Source organism: Pipistrellus hanaki (assembly GCF_964339955.1).
Source record: "Pipistrellus hanaki genome assembly, chromosome: 14".
NCBI classification, from domain to species: domain Eukaryota; kingdom Metazoa; phylum Chordata; class Mammalia; order Chiroptera; family Vespertilionidae; genus Pipistrellus; species Pipistrellus hanaki.
This window is the reverse complement of record NC_140516.1, coordinates 4514648-4534812: the sequence shown is the minus strand read 5'-3', so window position 1 is coordinate 4534812 and position 20165 is coordinate 4514648. Positions and strand designations below refer to the sequence as shown.

The 20165-nt window shown below is 38.9% G+C and overlaps 1 protein-coding gene across 5 annotated transcripts in view; it reads left to right on the top strand.

Annotated features, from left to right (window-relative positions):
- Positions 1-20165, top strand: part of PARG (poly(ADP-ribose) glycohydrolase) — a gene marked incomplete at its 5' end in the record, with an annotated part of 147263 nt that overhangs the window by 59958 nt on the left and 67140 nt on the right. For all 5 annotated transcript variants that reach the window (XM_084904726.1, XM_084904725.1, XM_084904727.1 and 2 more), the window contains 2 exons: positions 11287-11379; positions 18415-18572. In XM_084904726.1, coding sequence (XP_084760852.1) covers positions 11287-11379; positions 18415-18572 — 251 coding nt within the window. The remainder of the gene's footprint in view (positions 1-11286; positions 11380-18414; positions 18573-20165) is intronic.

Sequence of the window (20165 nt, the reverse complement as noted above, 5' to 3'; positions counted from 1 at the left end):
GATAATAATAAGTGAAAGGAGAAAGAAGAAATTAGGACAATCGGGAGGCTTCACAGGGAGATGTGAACTAAATTTTTACATATAATTAGTGGCTTAACTGTAGTAAAATGTTAAAACAGGGCAGAAGGTAAAATATACATCATCATCATCATCATCATTATATTAGCTACTATTTGTTGAAAGCTTCTAAAAGCCAAGGAACCACAATGATTCTGGTCGTCACCACAAGCTAGGAAAGAGGCAAGGAAGGGTTCTTCTTGAGCCTTCAGAGGGAGCATGATTCTGCCAACACCTTGATTTCAGACTTCTAGCCTTCAAACCTGTCAGAAAATAAATTTTTATTGCTTTAAGCCACCCCATTTGTGGTGCTTAGTTATAGCAGCCCAAGCAAACTATTGTAATATAGTTTGGTAGTGGCGTATGAATCAAAGTAATCAACAGAAACCCCAGAAATAGACCCATGATTACACAATCATTTGATTTTTTTTAAAATTAAATTTGTTGTGGTGATATTGGTTAATAGGTTTCACCATGGCTGGTGGGCTTAGTGGCTAGAGCATCAGCCTCTACACCAAAGGGTCACGGGTTCAATTCCTGATCAAGGGCACATACCTTGCTTTCGGGTTTCCTCCCTGCCCTCTTGGGGCATGTGCGAGAGGCAACAAATCGATGTGTCTCTCTCACATGAATGTTTCTCTCTCTCTTTCTCTTTACCTCTCTCCCTTCTTCCCACTCTCTCTGAAAAAGCAATGGAAAAATTATCCTCAGGTGAGGGCTAACAACAACAACAAAAATATATAGGTTTCAAGTGTATATTTCTGTTATCATGATTTATTTATTGCATTGTGTGCCCACCACCCAAAGTCAAATAATCTCCCATCATCATGTATTTCACCTCCATTACCCTTTACTACTCAACCCCTTTCCCTCTGGTAACCATCATACTGTTGTCTGTGTCTGTGAATTTTTGTTCGTTTTCTTATTCATTTTTGCTTTTAGCTTTCTCTTTCACATATGAGTGAAATCATGTGATTCTTAACATTTTCTTTCTGACTTATTTTGCTTAGCATCGTATTCTCAAGGTCCATCCATGTTGTCACAAAATGGCAGTATTTTTTCTTTTCTATGGCTGATAGTATTCCATTTCATATATATGTGCCCCATCTTCTCTAATCAGTCATCTATCAAAGGATACTTTGATTGTATCAAGGTGCCAAAACAATCCAGTGGAAGAAACACCTTTCAGCAAATGATGCTGGACCCCGAAATTTCAAAAAAATGTCCAGAGTACTCCTGGTCAGTATTTCCTTTCACAACCAGTGCCTAATCTCTCGTTCCAAGGAATGTGAATTGTTTACCTATGATACCTCCTCTAGATGTGGCTGTAGGAAATCAGGTCTTGGGGAGAGTCCCTTCCTTCTTGATTAGTTAATGCTCATTTGATCAGAGATGACCTCAAGGCCCACCAAATTGAACACAACTTCCCATTGGGGGCTTTGGTTTTTGAACTTAAGCTTATGTGTCGGATCTGACCAAGAAAAGCCCTCAAGTCAATGCTTTATAACCCAAGTTGAAATATATATATCGCGTGTGTGTGTGTGTGTGTGTGTGTGTGTGTGTGTGTGTATGTGTGTATGTATGACTGGTAACTTTTTAAAAGCTGTTTGCTTTGAGCTGTTTGAAGAAGTAGATCAATGGAAATTTTCTTCTGTAGTAAAATGATACTAGTTTTCTGATTTTATCAGCTACAATTTCACTTATTCATGCAAAGTTCAATAGTCATTTTTTTTATTTAGTACTTTCTATTTGCCAGACACTGTACTTAGTCATTATATGTCTTAGTGTTAGAGCACTGATCACAGATTTATTTTTAGTTGATCAAGTACTACTCTAAGAGAAATAAGTAAAAATCACTTCTCTCTCTCTCTCTCTCTCTCTGTATATATATATATATATATATATATATATATATATATACTCACCTATTTAAATAATTTATAATTTTTTGACACTTGGCAAATTTCATTACTCTTTTAGTACTTTGCCCATGTTTCCATCTACGGAAGGAAGAATGAAAGATAGCCTCTCCAAGGTCATTATGGTGAGGTTGTAGTAATTACATATACTTCAAGGTTAGGGCTGACGTATTGAAGGGTCACAAAAAGAGCATAGGGCTTTCTGCTGTGAGACAATGAGTCGGTGATTCATGTCTGTTACGGTTTCTGGTTCTATCTTTATTCCTGGCACAGTGTCTTGCACATAATAAATACTTAAATATTTGTTTGTTGGCCAGTTGAATGAACAAACAGATCTATTGTTTAAAGGAAAGAGATGATAAAAATAGCATTACAATTTTAAAGTTTATTGTATCACTTCTGAATAAGACATATACATAATCAATTTGTAAGACTAGAATAAAAAGATAAATACGTAAGTAGAAATACTTACTACATATAATTATCTATACAGACTATAAAATTGGATGCAGGGCTTTACTTATGGGAGAATTTAATGAAGCTTTCCTTTGACCATAATGTAAATGCTTATCTTCACTATAATCATTATTGTAAATAAACAATGTAATATTATAATATATGACATATTATAAATAAATGTTTATTATTTAAGGTTTTTTCACTACTCTTGAAGTTAAAATGATTTATTAATACATCTTAAAAATCTTTTACTAATATCTTGGTTGCATTGTGTAGATTAATAAATATTAAGTAATTTTTACAAGTTAGATTTACATAAAGATAAAATGACATATGAGAAGGGATAAGATCATGCTAGTTTTTTTTTTTTAATTGTGCATTTCATTTCAAACATGGGTTAGGATGGTTAAGAAGTAATGTTTTTCATGTTATTTTATTAGTGTTTCCAAAGCAACTTTAGACATAGGTCTGAAGTGTTGACAGTTTTAAAGAACCCCAGTGCAATAATGCTCTATCAGATAAATAAGTGATATTTTATAGCATGTGACTGTCAGTAAAGCATGGCAGCAGCTACTCATTGTCAATTTTAAAAGACAAGGACAGGCACCCAAAGGAGAAAACGTTGTCTGCCTATTTTTAGATATTTTAAGGTTAAATGTTTTTCGGTAAAAAAATATTTGGATAGACACTTTTTCCTATGCATCTTGAAAAATACAGCTAAAACCCTGGGCAATATTCTATATAATAAAAGCCTAATATGCTAAGTGTATGGTCATTCAGTTGACTGTTTAACCAATCAAAGAATTATATGCTAATGATATGCTAAGGCCTCTCAACTGCTTGCTATGATGTGAACTGAACCCCAGGGACAGTCAATCGGTTGACCAGTTGCTATGACATGCACTAAACACCAGGGGATAGATGCTGCAACCAGTAGGTTAGCTTGCTGCTGGGGTCTGGCAAATCAGGACTCAATGATATGGGCTGAACACGCTCTGTAGCCCTCCTGCAGTCTCTTCCTGGCTGGCCAACGTTCCCCATCCCTCCCCAGTCCCGATCGTGCACTGGTGGGGTTCCTCAGCCTGGCCTGTACCCTCTTGCAATCCTGGACCCCTCAGGGGATGCCAAAGAGCTGGTTTCCACCAGACAAAGCAACCAGTCATTGTGACATGCACTGCCCACCAAGGGGCAGATGCTCAACGTAGGAGCTGCCTCCTAGTGGTGAGTGCGCTTCCATATGGGGGGCACCACTCAGCCAGAAGCCAGGCTGATGGCTGGCGAGTGTACCAGCATTGGCGGGAGCCACTCCTTCCTCTGCAGCAGCACTAAGGATTCTGTGATCAGTCGACAATCCCCTGAGGGCTCCCAGACTGTGAGAGGGCACAGGCCTGGCTGAGGAATCCCCTCCCCCCCAGTGCACAAATTTTGTGCACTGGGCCTCTAGTATAAACATAAGGCTCTGAAAGATGCAGAAAAGACTCACTAGCACACTAGCCATGTGGCCCTAGAAAAGATAGAACAGAGGTATTAGCAGAGGCCTAGTGGTGAGCCTGACCAGTGGTATCAAGATGCCTTTCCCCTGCCTGAGCCAGTGTGGCTAAGTGGCTAGAGCATCAGCCCAAGAACCAAAGAGTTGCTGGTTCAATTCCTGTGTTGCAGGTTTGAGCCCTGGCCCTGGTTGGAGCACATGCAGGAGGCAACCAATTGATGTCTCTCCTCTCTCTCTTGCCCTCTCTCTCTTTTTCTCTCCCTCCCTCCCTCCTTTTCATTCTCTAGAAAAAAAAAAGGGGGGGGGGGGGAATGGAAAAAATATCCTTGGGTAAGAATTAACAAACATAAAAAGAAGAAGATGCCTCTCTCCCTCCTTGTCTAGGAGTCAATAAAGGCTGAGTAGAGAACCTGAGTTTCTACTCCCAACAGGTAGTAATGAGGTAGCTATCCCTTCCTGTGTCACAGAAGTCCTTCTAAAACAAGATTTAAGTAAGATCCAGCAACTCTTAACAATACCCAAAATATCCAGATTTCAATAAAAAAATCACTCATCGCCGAAACCGGTTTGGCTCAGTGGATAGAGCGTCAGCCTGCAGTCCTGGGTTCGATTCCGGTCAAGGCATGTACTTGGTTGCAGGCACATCCTCAGTAGGTGTGCAAGAGGCAGCTGATCAATGATTCTCTCTCATCGATGTTTCTAACTCTCTGTCCCTTTCACTTCCTCTCTGTAAAATATCAATAAAAAATATATTTTTTTAAAAATCACTCATCACCAAGAACCAGGAAAATTTCAACTGAAATGAAAAAAAAAACAACTGACACTCACCCTGAGAAAATACAGATCTATATATGTGAAAGACTAATATGCAAAATGTCCCCGCAGGAGTTCAACTGGGAGACCAGGAGTTCAATTGCTCGCTATTATGTGTGCTGACCACCAAAAGGCGGCACAGAACAAAGGAAGGCCCCAGCCAACCCCCCGATTGGCCCCAATCACTGGCAAGGCATATGAACTCTACCTGTGCATGAATTTCATACACTGGGCCTCTAGTGTTAGCATAATTTGACAAATTTTTCAAGCAGCCATCACAGAAGGGCTTCAATGACTAATTACAGAGCTGCTTGAAACAAATGAAAAAATTATCCCAGCAGAGCAATAGAAGTTATAAAGAAGAACCAAATAGGAATCTTAGAACTGGAAAACATAATAACTGAAACTTTTGAAAAATGCAATGGGGAAATGGGATGACAGAAGAAAGAAATCAGTGAGCTTGAAAAAGAATAGAATTACTCAGTTTGAATAGCAGAAAGAAAACAGACTAAAAGAAGAGAACAGTTTAGGGACATATGGGACTATAACAAAAGAACTAATGTTTATGTCATTTAATACTGGAAGGAGAGGAGAAAGAGGGCAGAACTGAAAACAAAAATCAAAAACAAAACAAAAAAACCTCCAAGAAATAGTTGTAAAATAAGAAATAATACCTGAAATTTCCCTAAATTTGATGAAAAACATAAACCTGCAGCTTCAAGAAGTTGAACAAATCCCAAACAGTATAAACACAAAGCACTCCATGCTAAGGCACATCATATCCAAACTTCTTAAAACTAAAGGCAAGGAAATGAAAGAATCCTGAGAGAAATGGCATTGCTTATAGGAAAAAGAAATGTAAATGACAGCATATTTCTCATCAGAAGACATGTAGTCCAGAAAGAGAAAAATTGTCAGCCTAGAATTTTATATCCAGTGAAACTTTCTTTTTTCCCCCTCCTCTGCTTCCTCCTCCTCTGTATAAAGAAAGCAAGCAAGCATTTATTGACTACAGCAAAAATATACTCAGGACAGTGAAATAAGGAAGGGAATAGAAGAAGCACCACAAGGGCCTAGGCTGGGATGCTTTGGCTCACTAGGAACAGGGCATTGGAGATAGGTTTAGGAGGTTAGCCCAAGACAGGATGCCACTGCCCATTGCTCTCTTGGTTGCACATCTCATGAGGTTCCTTGGAGTTGAGGAGATATGTGCTTTCAAGAAACAACCTGCGAAAGCACAAGACATCCATCAGCTCCAAATCCCCTTTACAGACTTTGGTTGATGCAATCCGAGTAGCAGCACCAAAGAGACATTACTGGTGAGACAAGGAGATCTCAGTTCTTGTCTTCTTGAGGGCAATATTTCAATGAAGAGACAGAGTGTGAAAAACAAACAAGTATTTACTGATCACAGGAAAAATATATACTTAGTGAAATAAGAAAGGGCATAGAAGAAGCAACAGAAGAGACTAGACTGTTTTTGCTTTGGTTCACTGGGAAGTCAGAGAAAAGGGCGATGAAACAAGTTCAGGGGGTGAGCCTGGGACAAGCTGCTGCTGCTCATTGATCCCCTGGTTGCAAGTCTCACAGGGTCCCTTAGAGGCTAAGGGATATATGCCTGTAGGGGAAGGAGAGGGTGAAGGGAATGGCATGGCTGTGCTCCCTGGAGGAAGAGTGCCAGTGAAACTTTCTTTATGACATTCTCAGAGGAAGGAAAGGAAGGGAATTTATCATTAGAATCTTCTAAAATAATGTTTAAAGGAATTTCTTGAAATAGAAAAGAAATAATAAAAGATGGAATCTTGAAACATCAGGAAGGAAAAAAAGGAAGGAAGGGAGGGAGCCACACGTCCCCAGACTGGGGTCCTGGGATTGAACCTATATGCCCTTGACTGGGAATCCAACCTGAAACCCTTCAGTGTGCGGGCCAACGCTCTAACCATTGGGAAACACCAGCCAGGGCAAGCTATTTTTTAAAATCTATGAACTTCCCGTTATAGAAGACTAGAGGCCCAGTGCACGAAACTCATGCATGGGAGGCAGTGTGACCCTCAGCCAGCCAGCACCCCCTCCAATCTGGATGCCCATTCAGTCGGACATACCTCTCACAATCCAGGACTGTTGGCTCCCAACTGCTCACCTGCCTTCCTGATTGCCCCTAACAGCTTCTGCCTGCCAGTCTGATTACCCCCTAACCACTCCCCTGCCAGCCTGATTGATACCTAACTGCTCCCCTGCCGGCCCGATTGCCCCTAACTACCTTGCCCAGCCGGCTTGGTTGCCCCTAACTCTCCTTCCCTGCAGGCCTGGTCTCCCCCAGTCGCCCTCCCCTGCAGGCCTGCCCCCCCTCCCCCAACTGCCCTCTCCTGCAGGCCTGGTCACCCCCAACTGCCCTCCTTTGCCAGCCTGGTCACCCCTAACTGCTCTCCCCTGCAGGCATGGTTGCCCCCAACTGCCATCCCCTGCAGGCTTGGTCGCCCCCATCTGCCCTCTGCTGGCCTAGTAACCCCTAACTGCCCTCACCTGCAGGCCTGGTTGCCCCCAATTGCTCTCCCCTATAGACCTGGGTCCCCTTTAACTGCCCTCCCCTGCAGGCCTGGGCCCCCCACCCCCCAATTTTCCTCCCTGCAGGTCTGGGTCCCCCCCAACTTATTCCCCTTCTGGCCTGATCACTCACAACTGCCCTCTTCTGCCAGCCATATCTTGTGGTGGCCATCTTCTGTCCACATGGAGGTGGCCATCTTTCACCACATGGGAGCAGCCATCTTGTGTGTTGCAGTGATGGTCAATTTGCATATTACCTGTTTATTATATTGGATTAGTATTTATTTATTTTTATTTTAAATAAATTTTTAATGTTCAGATTGTTACAGGAATTCCTCTTGTTTTCCCCCCATAGCTCACCTCCACCTGATTCCCCACCCCACCCCATGCCCTTTCCCCCTGCCACTGTCTTCATCCATAGGTATAAGATTTTTGTCCAATCTTTTCCCGCACCCCTCACACCTCCTTCCCCCAGAAAATTGTCACTCCACTCCCTTTCTATGTCCCTGATTCTATTATATTCATCAGTCCATTCTGTTCATCAGATTTTTTATTCACTTGATGTTTAGATTTACTTGTTGGTAGGTATGTATTTGTTGTCATTTTGTTGTTTATAATTTTTATTTTTACCTTTTTCTTCTTCCTCCTCTTCTTAAAAAATACCCTTCTACATTTCATATAATCCTGGTTTGGTGGTGATGTACTCCTTTAACTTTTTCTTGTCTGTGAAGCTCTTTATCTGACCTTCAATTCTGAATGATAGCTTTGCTGGGTAGAGTAATCTTGGTTGTAGGTTCTTGCTGATCATCATTTTGTATATTTTTTGCCACTCCCTTCTAGCCTGCATAGTTTCTGATGAGAAATCAGCTGACAGTCGTATGGGTACTCCCTTGTAGGTAACTAACTGTTTTTCTCTTGCTGCTTGTAAGATTCTTTCTTTGTCTTTTGCCCTTGGCATTTTAATTATGATGTGTCTTGGTGTGTTCCTCTTTGGTTTCCTCTTGTTTGGGGTTCTGTGTGCTTTCTGGACTTGTAAGTCTATTTCTTTCACCAGGAAGGGAAAGTTTTCTGTCATTATTTCTTCTAATAGGTTTTGAATATTTTGTTCTCTCTCTTCTTCTGACACCCCAATAGTTCGGATGTTGGTATACTTAAGTTGTCCCAAAAGCTCTTTACACTATCTTCATATTTTTGGATTCCTTTTCTTTTTCTTTTTCTGGTTGGGTGTTTTTTGTTTCCTCATATTTCAGATCTTTGGCTTGATTCTTGAGGTCCTTTGATCTACAGTTGAGTTTCTGTATATTCTGTATTTCAGACAGTGTATGCTTAATTTCTGACTGATCCTTTTCCATTTTTTTTGGCATTCTCATTAACGTCCTTGAAGGTCTCACTAAGCTCCTTGGAGGTCTCATCAAGTTTCTCAGCGGTTTTTGAAGATTCTTGATTAACCTTATAAATGTGATTTTGAACTCTATGTCCAGTAGTTTGCTTTCCTCCATTTCTTTCATTTGTGACATGTTTCTTTATCTCTGCATTTTGCTGCTTCCCTGTGTTGATGGAGTGGTTTTCTGTGGTAAGTAATCTATAGGGCCCAGTGGTTCTGCCTCCCCTATCACCTGAGGTGGACACTCTTGGTGCACCCCTTTGTGGGCTGAGTGCAAAGTCTTGGTGTAGTTAAGCCTTGATTGCTGTTGGTACACTGGGAGGAATTGACCTCCAGGCCAATTGGCTATGAGAACCCGTTGTGTCTATAATGGAAGAACTGCTGTGCTGGAGACATGCTTATGGGGCAGGTCTAGTTTCAGTGGGGCTTTGGTTCTCACTGAGTCTTGAATATGTCACTTATGGATATACACTGACCACTAGGTACACTGGCTCCAATAGGGTGCAGTTCAGCTACTGTTTGAGGCTACCCTGCAGGAGCTACAGTGAGAACTACAGTTTCTCCTCTTTGCTTGGTGTTTGGAGACCAGAGCTTCAGTTTGTTAGGTTAAGCTGCAAAAGGGCAGACCATTTATATTCAAAAGCCGCTCTGTGGAGCTTGGGTGGGTATGTAGATTGTGTGGGGCGGGGTCTCAGGGAATCACTAGACTAGGGCATGGCAACAGTGATGGCTGCCAGACAGCTGTCTCTGTGTCTCCGAGTTTCCCTGTCCCCGCGTCTCATGCCCCAACATAGTAAACAATGTTTGCTGCACGCACCTCTGCAAGAAAGCCACCCTTACTTTTGAACCTGATGGCAGACAGTCCAGCTTCTCCCTGTAGGAGTTTAGGTCCCCAGCATCTCACCAGAAACTGGAGTTCAGAGTAATTGGGAACTTGTCTGCCTTTGGGTTGACAAAAGCAGCGCTTTCAGTCGCTCGCTGCCAGCCCGATTCATGCACCTCCATACCTCAGCTTTTCAGCGCTTGTGCACATCTCAATCCTCTTTTCTCTTTCCTTCTAGTTGTAGAACTTCCATTCAGCCAGCTTTCCCATGGTTCTGGGTGATAGATGTTTTGTCTTTTAGTTGTAGTTTTGAAGTTGTGCGAGGCAGCAGTTTAGGTGTTTATCTATGTCGTCATCTTGGTTTCCCCTAGGATTAGTATTTAGTTATTATTCACTTTCCCCATTACCAGTAACACAAGCCTTATTTATATTTTCCCATTTTCCCACTGTAATTAGATTAATAGTCTATTTTTTTAGTAGGATGGTAAAAACACTGTATTTAAGATATGATTGCATTTCCACTCTTCTACAACTTTTTGTTTCCCCCAGAATTTATAATTGTCTTCTGTTGTTCACTTGCTTAGTTTTCTATATATTTGTGTTTAATAGATATATCTATATATCCCTGAATTGCAAATATCTTTCTGTTCATTTGGAATATCAGTTTTCCCATTATCCTAATTTAAAGAGGGGGTAAGCATAGATTAAATTTTAGAGTCTTGATATAAAGACATTTCTTAATGTTAAAAACTCCTTGTAAAACAGGAGTGAGTATAAATTATCTTTGTTACTATTTCTATTTACAAACAAACCCTGTCTAGATGAGTGGGTATTTTTAATTTCAGCTCATAGCAAAGAAAATCTATAGATGTTTGTGAACATATATATTCTGGTAGCTGAGAAAACTAATATTTATGATTTCATCAATCCCAAATGTTAGTCCCACAGGGAAGTGGAGAGAGTGTTGATTTCAGGCAAAAATACTAGTCTGACTAGTTGCTTTATTGACCTTCATAATCTAGGATGATCAGGTAATTCATTCCCCTCAGTTTTCTTTTCTCTGTAATAATGACAGGATCAGACTGGATTATAAATGTGACTTCTAGTTCAAGTGTGATTTCAAGTAGATAAATGATTTACTTTAATATTATCTATCTCTCCAAATTAAAGGTGTTATCTTCAGTACTTTTAAAGAAGTATCCTGGTATTTAGAATGAAATTCTGTTAAAAGACCTAAAGTAATTTTTAAAAGTTATTAGAGATGGGAAATTATAACAGATAACAATAGGCCATGATTATCATCTTTGTTGTGCTTTAAATTATTATATGAAATAATGGTTTTAACTTTCCAAGGGTACATGAAAAAGGAAAATTCTAAGGTCATCAGAAACTTCACTATTTACTTTCTAATAGGTTAGATTTGACACATATTATATGCTCTGAAATAATGAGTGGGACTTTTATGATGGTTTTAAATTCTACACCATTGAAGCTAGATGGGTCCTTGAAGGTTTCTGAGAGATTTCTTGATGGTCAATCAGTTTTTTGTTGACATAACCAGGGGCAGAATGTACTCTTTTTTTTTATTTGCAAGTGTTTTATTTGTGAATTTTGATATGAGAGATATTTGATATTTGGATATTTAATTAGTTTTCAGAGGGCATTTTGGTGAATTACATACATTTGAAAATGAATTTATAAGTTCACCATTGTGCCTTATTGTGAGATGCTATGAAAAGCAGGTATATAATTTAAATTCTTAAGAAACAGCACTGATAAATATTTCATTGGTTTTTAGGTACTTGAAGAAGCAGAAGCCCAACACTTATATCAGTCCATTTTGCCCGATATGGTGAAAATTGCACTGTGTCTGCCAAATATTTGCACCCAGGTTAGTGGAAATAACGTCTTTCCTAGTAGCTTTCTTGTGACTCACAATTAAACTCTAATGGCCAAAGTCAAAGAGGCAGAAGAGAAAGATGGGTAATAGTTTTTGCCAAAGGGTATGATGGTTTTGCTAGAAAAGGTTAGAGGCTAAGGAGAATGTGCAAAAGGACATTAAAAATGCAGCGTTCAATTTCTGAGCTTCAGTTTACACTGCTGAAGTTTGCTTGCTCATACATCTACTTCTCTTTTTCTTTAAATTGTCTCTAAGTTAAAAACACAAAAACAAAACACAACCGAGCAGTAATTGTTTCAAAACATACTAATGGATTTAGAACATTTTATGTTCCAAGTGGCTTACTACTCACTTATTCCTTCCCATCCAAAGTGGCATGTTGCATAAGAAGTGAGCCATGGTATTTTCTTAACTTTTAAAAATAGAAGAAATAATCTGATAATATTCTATTTTATCTGGAGTTTTTTACTAGTAGCTGTTTAATGCTATGTAACAAATTGCTTTAAAATTTAGTGCCGTATGGGGCTGCCTCTCCCTAGGCTGATTGGGTGTCAGTATGACATGCTTGCTAACTTCCCCAGAACAAGCTACTCAAGGGAGAGTGCAAGGAAGTGCCAGTGCCTTTTATGACTTAGTTTTTTAAAGTCCCTAATATAACTTGTGCTACTTTTCTATTCAGTAGAAATTAGTTGCTAAATCCAGCCCACTCTCAAGGAGATGGTAATTAAACTCTACTTCGTTAAAGAAGGATTTACCAAAGAATTTGCAAACATATTTTCAAATCTTCACAAGAGGTTGTTGGATAGTCTTCATGACTTTCTCCCCACGTTTCTCTCCACAGTGGTTTGCATTTGCCTTTGTCTTTTACTCCTTGTGCCAGCCCCCTTTCTGCCTGGGTGCTAGCCAGGGTTCTGCTTAACACTGTTGCTCCACAGAAGGCCTGAGGACATTTTGGGTGGAACAGTTTTTGAATGTATTGGATGGTCTCACACATTTCATTTTGTCATTGAGACAAAAAAAACAACAACACACACACACAGCAACACATAACACAACATGTCCAGATGCCTGCAGGCCATACTGCCACCTTCAGTTGAGATCTATTGAATGTGCTATATTTGTTAGCATTTCACTGTGGTATTTCCAATTTTATGTAACTTTAATTTTACCTCATTAATGCATTATGTCTGAAGTAAGTTTTTCTATTGGGCAGGAAAAATATATTGTAAAACTCATCTGGTTGTTTATATCAGAGGTTATAGGCATACCTTGGAGATACTAAGTTTGGTACCAGACCACTGCAATAAAATAAACCCTATATAATAAAAGGGTAATATGCAAATTGATGTAACCGCAGAACATCTGGTTGTTATGACACACACTGACCACCAGGGGCAGACGCTCAACTCAGGAGCTGCCCCCTGGTGGTCAGTGTGTCTCATAGTGGGGAGTGCTGCTCAGCCACAAGCTGGGCTGATGGCTGGCAAGTGCAGCGCTGTTGGCGGGAGCCTCTCCTGCCTCCACTGCAGGGCTGAGGATGTCTGACTGCTAAAGGGCCTTTAGTACCGCAATAAAGCGAGTATTACAATAGTGAGTACATGGACTCTTTGGATTTCTAGTGCATATAAAAGTTATGTTTACACTATATTGTGGTCTATTAAATGTGCAGCAGTAGTATGTCTAAGAATACAATGTACGCACCCTATTTATAAAATAGTTGATTGCTGAAAATGCTAACCATTATATGAGTCTATTGGGAAAATAGTGCCAATAGACTTGCTGGACCCAGGGTTGCCACAAACCTTCAATTTATAAAAAAACAAGGTATCTATAAAGCTCATTAAAGCAAAACTCAATAAAACAAGGTATGCCTGTTGCTTGCTTATGTTTCATGCTTATTTTTTTTCTCTTTCTCTCCTTGCTTTTTTCCTTACCTAGTAAAATTTCACTACCTCATATTCTAATTTTTACTTCCCCTGCAAAACCTTCTATACCTCCCTCAGCCAACTCTAATCCCTTCTGTACCACTCAAATCATATTTAGCACATTAGTTTGTAATTTATGTTCTTCCAGGGAGATGTTCTTGGTGTCCCCAAATTTAACATGGTACTTAATTAGATGTGGTTTTATTTTATTTATTTTTTATTGTTTTAATTTTAATTTTTATTTATTTATTTTATTGTGGTTTTTTTTTTAAATATATTTTTTAATTGATTTTTTACAGAGAGGAAGGGAGAGAGATAGAGCTAGAAACGCCAATGGGAGAGAAACATCGACCAGCTGCCTCTTGCACACCCCCTACCGGGGATGTGCCTACAACCAAGGTACATGCCCTTGACCGGAATCAAACCCGAGACCTTTCAGTCCGCAGACCAAAGCTCTACCACTGAGCCAAACTGGTTTCGGCTATTGTTTTAATTTCTAAATGTTATTATTATTTTTGTTAATCCTCACCCAAGGGCATTTTTTTCATTGATTTTTAGAGAGAGGGGGAGGGAGAGAGGGAGGGAGAGAAACGTCTATGTGAGAGAGACACATTAATTGGTTGCCTCCCACCTACACCCCAGCTGGGGTGGGGATCGAACCAGCAATCCAAGTATGTGCCCTTGACCAGGAATCAACACTAACCAACTAGTCATAGCAGCCAGGACTATTTTTTATTTTTTAGTTACAGTTTACATTCAGTATTATTTTGTATTAGTTTCTAGTGCACAGCATTGTTAGACTTTATATACTTTATGAACTTTAAAGTATTGGGTCGGCAACTAAGTAATTGCGGATTTTTTAAAGAAAAAGACAATTTTTTCATGGAACTAAATAACTTTATTCTGTAATGTATTGCCCATTTTTATCAATGACCTTTTGCCATCTTTCAGGCAGCATCATAATCCCACGTTCAAAAAACTTCTGGTTTTCATTAGCAAAAAACTGAATCAGGTACGATTTGACATCATCATCATTATTGAAATTTTTACCATTCAAGGAGTTTTGTAAAGATCGAAACAAAAAGTAATCAGATGGTGCAAGGTCAGGACTATATGGTGGATGTGGCAAAACATCCCAACCAAGCTCCATTAATTTTTGCCGAGAGACCAAAGATGTGTGTGGCCTTGCATTGTCATGATGGAATACAACACCTTTTTGATTTGTCAATTCGGGCCGCTTTTCTTCAACTGCATTGTTTAATTTTGTTAGTTGTTCAATGTAGACATCAGAATTGATCGTTCGGTTGGGTGGTAAGAGTTCAAAGTAGACAATTCCTTTGTAATCCCACCAAATTGATAACAAAACCTTCTTTTGATGAATATCAGCTTTTGATGTTGTTTGAGTTGGTTCACCTGGCCTGCTCCACAATCTTTTCCGCTTGATATTGTTGTAAACAACCCATTTTTCATCGCCAGTTATCAGTCGTTTTAAAAATGGATCATTTTCATTACGTTTCTTTAGCAAATTGCAGCTGCTAATGCGTTGCGTTAACTGTGATTCTTTCAGTTCGTGAGGAACCCATGTATCGAGTTTTTGAACATAGCCAAGTTGTTTTAAGTGATTTTCAATGCATGTATGTGATACATGAAGCTTCTCTGCAATCTCACGTGTTGTACTGTGACAGTCCGAATTGATTATTGCTTTGATTAGGGCGTCATCAACTTCAACTGGACGACAAGAGCGTTTTTCATCTTTGAGTGAAAAATCACCAGAACGAAATTTGGCAAACCAATTTTGACACTGCCGTTCTTTTAAGGCTTCGTCACCATAAACAGCACATAACTTTTTATGAGCTTGCGATGCGTTTTTCCCTTTGAGGAAATAAAAAAGCAAAATATGACGAAAATGTTCCTTTTGATTTTCCATTTTTCAACGAACGCCAAACGAAAACTACAAAACAGATCAAAAAACTTTTTTTACTGATTAACAGCTGAATAGCCAACTATCAAATAACAAAATGTGTTTTACATTTGTACTACGTCTGCAAACCTAAAAATTCAACTGAAGCCATATATGTGTGAAACCCGCAATTACTTAGCTGCCGACCCAATATAAACTTTACAAACTATTGTCCCCTTCCCTGATATTTCCAGTACCCACTATGCCCAGACATAGTTATTACAGTATTATTGTCCATATTCCCTATGCTGTATTTTACATTACCATGACTATTTTGCACCAAGTACCAAGTTGTACTTCTTAGTCCCTTCTTCTTTTTCTTCCAGTTCCCCAAAACCTCCTCCCGATTGGCAACCATCAGTCTGTTCTCTGTATCTACGAGTCTGTTTTGTTTTGTTTGTTCTTTAGATTCCACATAATTAAATGCTTTTTGAATTCAATGTTTAGTTCATAATTGATAGAATATTGCCTTTAGACTTAAATCACGTAAACTTCTCTTCCCCTCATGCTTCAGGAAAGATCATTTTCATATTTTATATGCTTTTGAATATACATATATATATATATATATATATATATATATATATATATATATATATATGCTATTACAAACGACTTGGCAGACCAAACCAGACTTGTGGTTCCCAATTTTTTGTCCTGATTTAAAATAACTGTTAATGGGGAGACACTTTAATTCTGTGCTCTGTCCACTGAAAAGTGAGCCTCTGCAGTGAAAGCTAACATGTTAAATTGCATATGTTGCTTAATTATTTGTATCACATTAACATTCTCTGGATCAAACCTAAATGGTATATTATATTTATTAAAAAAAAAATTAAAAGAAACAAATTTTAGACATGCACTTTGGAGAAGATCTTTATTTATGTTAATCAGTCTCTTATTGAGCTAGACCTTGACAGTAATATTTACAACTCTGGTTTCCCCAAATGAGCTTTCAGGCATTTCTCCTCACCAAGAGAGCATAAATCATCTATTCTCTTTAAAATTATATTGTTTGGTTACTAGAACAAGAAATGGTTGCGTTCGTTAAGCCTAAAATATTACCATTAATTTTTAAAATAATTTTTGTTTGTAACTTGTTAAATGGTAGTTAAAATCTCATTTCTTACTAAAAACAAGTATCAGTTTGCTTTAAACCATTGACACATTGTTACCTTTTCTAAACTTATTGCTGGATTGTAAATAAATGTATGGGAAATGGAGATCAATCTGAGCTATTTCATCTTTCTTAGATTTAGTGATTGCTAAGGCCTAAAAGGAGAGACAATTTTGGATACTGAAATGAAAATACATTCTTTATGTTTACTTGCTTGTTTATTTTTGTGTTTTTCCAAAAGAAATAGTTGAACCTTTTCTTTTTCTAGCAAACTTTTATTCTAGCAATATAGGTATTTTCTGTAAAGTTAATTCTTACAGTATTGCAGTTTTGTCTTGCCTGCCTTTCCTCAGTATAATTTCTCAGTTTATTACTGAGACGTGATCAATAGTTCTCCGTACATACTGGTTTGTGGTTAATGCAAGCATCCAGGATTCTTCATTCTGGCTCTAATTGAAAGGAGAAGGAAAAGCATCCCCTGGAATATTTTGAATTTAACAATTGATATGCAAAAGAGATGTTGGCAATTGATCTTTAAACACATTGTTTAAATATTTAGAATAGAATAAAGCCTATTGGATACAATAATCAGGTTTATGTATTAAACTGGAATTAAAAGGTCAATAAATTTGAGTTTGGTACAACTAGAACGCATTTTAGACATCAAAATTTTGAGGTAAAATATCCTGTTTCTTTCTTGATTTAGAATGATTAGATAAGAAATGTCTATCTTCTTACAAGTTATACATAAGTCTGTTCATTGCTATCATAAAATTAGATTTGAGTCTTATACAGATTGCCAATGTGAAGTATAATTCAGAATTAGAAGGAAAAGACTTATTTATTGAATTATTTTTTAATTATTTTATTTGGGATTAAAAGAGAAAAATTGCTTTGTCCAGCAATCTTTAATATAAATAAGAACAACCGAAACCAATTTGGCTCTATGGATAGAGCATTGGCCTGCAGACTGAGAGGTCCCAGGTTCGATTCCGGTCAAGGGCATGTACATTGATTGCAGGTACATCCTCAGTAGGGGATGTGCAGGAGGCAGCTGATCGATGTTTCTAGCTCTCTATTCCTCTCCCTTCATCTCTGTAAAAAAATCAATAAAAATATTTAATATTTTAATATATATATATATATATATATATATATATATATATATATACACACACACATACACATTGATGTGAGAGAGACACATCAATTCGTTGCTTCCCACACACGTCCCGACCAGGGCTGGGATCAACTCTGTAATTGAAGTACATGCTCTCGACCGTGCTCTTTTTTAAAAAAATATATTTTATTGATTTTTTACAGAGAGGAAGAGAGAGGGATAGAGAGTTAGAAACATCGATGAGAGAGAATCATCGATCAGCTGCCTCTTGCACACCCCCTACCAGGGATGTGCCCGCAACCAAGGTACATGCCCTTGACCAGAATCGAACCCGGGACCTTTCAGTCAGCAGGCTGACTATCCACTGAGCCAAACCGGTCCCGGCTCAACCATGCTTTTAACCAGAATCAAACCTGGGACCCTTTAGTCCAGGGGTCCTCAAACTTTTTAAAGTGGGGGCCAGATCACGGTCCCTCAGAGAGCTGGAGGGCCGGACTATATGAACTACTAATTCCTACTGTAACACCTCGGCTGCGCTCACTGCCCAAAAAACCTGGCGGGCCGGATCAGACTCCTCTGCGGGCCGTAGTTTGAAGACCCCTGCTTTAGTCCATAGGCCGATGCTCTATCCACTGAGCCAAACTAGTTAGGGCTTGCCAAAGCAATCTTATTTTTCACTAATAAGTAATGACTTTTGTGTATTCTTCACTATCATTATTATTGATTAGAAGTCTCCAGTCAAACAACTATATATTTCTAATGGTATTACTGTTGATTTAAGAATTTAAGAATGGCCTGAAATTTTTCCTACCTTCATTTAGTAAATGTCATTTGGTGCCTCTGCTTTTGAAATTGCTAAGCTAATTATTGCATTTCTTGTCTGTATTTTTGTTTCCTCAATCAGCCAATACCACTCCTGAAACAGAAGATGAATCATTCCATCACAATGTCGCAGGAGCAGATTGCCAGTCTTTTAGCTAATGCATTCTTCTGCACATTTCCACGTCGAAATGCTAAGATGAAATCGGAGTATTCCAGTTACCCAGACATTAACTTCAATCGGTATGTTTTCAGAGAAAGTCTCTTTAGCAATGAAATAGAGAAGGATGTAGAGAACCTATAGTATTTATGAAGCGATTTGCCTCAGGCCAAACACTTTCTGTATACTTACTTAACTTACTCCTTACAATAACGTGAGTTGAGTGATATTTTTGCCATTTTGCAGACAATGTAAGTAAAGTTTCTAGAACTTGATTAGGGTCCAGGAGTCAAGAAGTCACAGAGCTGAGGCTTACTCCATGGTCCATGTTATTTCCACCCTGTCAGATTGTCCTCCTCCTCTGTGAATGCCTGAACTCTTTATTTCTCTTCAGTGTGATAGTCACAAGGACATTTATTGTACATTGTATCCTTTGTGTGCTAAAAAATGGTAGAGCTGGAGTGCAAAGTCCTCCTTTTTGTGAAGTCTGAGTTTAAAGACATGAGGCTGACTATCTTATGAAACGTGAAAAACATGCTTGTTGAGATGAAAAGCAAAAGTGAAAATTGACTTTGACTTTGTATAGACATGACTATTTTATCAATGTAATAGCTTTAAAGAGGAAGATAAAAAATGTTTATATAATTTGTCTAAATAATACACTGTGAAGGTATTGATATTTTTAAATTCTAAACACTTTTCCAAATGATTACTGTTTCCATTATCTATCCAAAACAAACACATTTTGCCTGGCCAGTATGGCTCAGTGGTTGAGCATTGACCTGTGAACCAATTACAGGTCAGGGTACATGCCTAGGTTGTGGGCTTGATCCCATGTGGGCGTGCAGAAGGAATCTGATCAATGATTCTCTCATCAATGTATTTTTTCCTCTCTCTCTTTCTCCTCCCATCTCTCTCTAAAATCTATAAAAACATATCCTCAGGTGAGGATTAAAAAAATGCAGCTTGCCCTAACTGATTTGGCTCAGTGGATAGAGCATTGACCTGTGTACTGAAAGGTCCCAGGTTCAATTCTGGTCAAGGTCATGTACCTTGGTTGCGGGCACATCCCCAGTAGGAGGTATGCAGGAGGCAGCTGATTGATGTTTCTTTCTCATCAGTGTTTCTAACTCTCTATCCTTCTACCTTCCTCTCTGTAAAAAAATCAATAAAATATATTTTTAAAAAATAAAATAAATGCAGCTTGATGCAACTGGGTATTAAAAATACCACTGGGTATTGAGATAAAAACATTTAACACTTTTGCTTTTTTCTACTTTTTCAAACTGTTTATAATCCTATCTAATAAAGAGGAAATATGCTAATTGACCCTCATGCCATAGCAAAGATGGCCAATAAAGAGGGAATGTGCTAATTGACTGCCCCGCCTTCAAAGATGGCAGCACCCACAGCCAATAAGGAAAGAATATGCTATTTGATTGCCCTACCTTCAAAGATGGCAGCACCCAGACCCCTCAGCGCCCCCAGGGCAGCAGGTGCACTGCAAGGCCGGGCCTGCCTCCAGGTGGGCCTGGCTGCTCTGCGCGCCTGCCTCGTGAGTCCCTCAGCCCCCCAGCTGCCCAGGGCCAGTCCGAGGTGCAGGCAAGCTTCAGATGTCAGCTGCTCAGCCACCCAGAGCCACCCAAAGCTCAGGTAACAAGGGCCAGCCAAGGCTT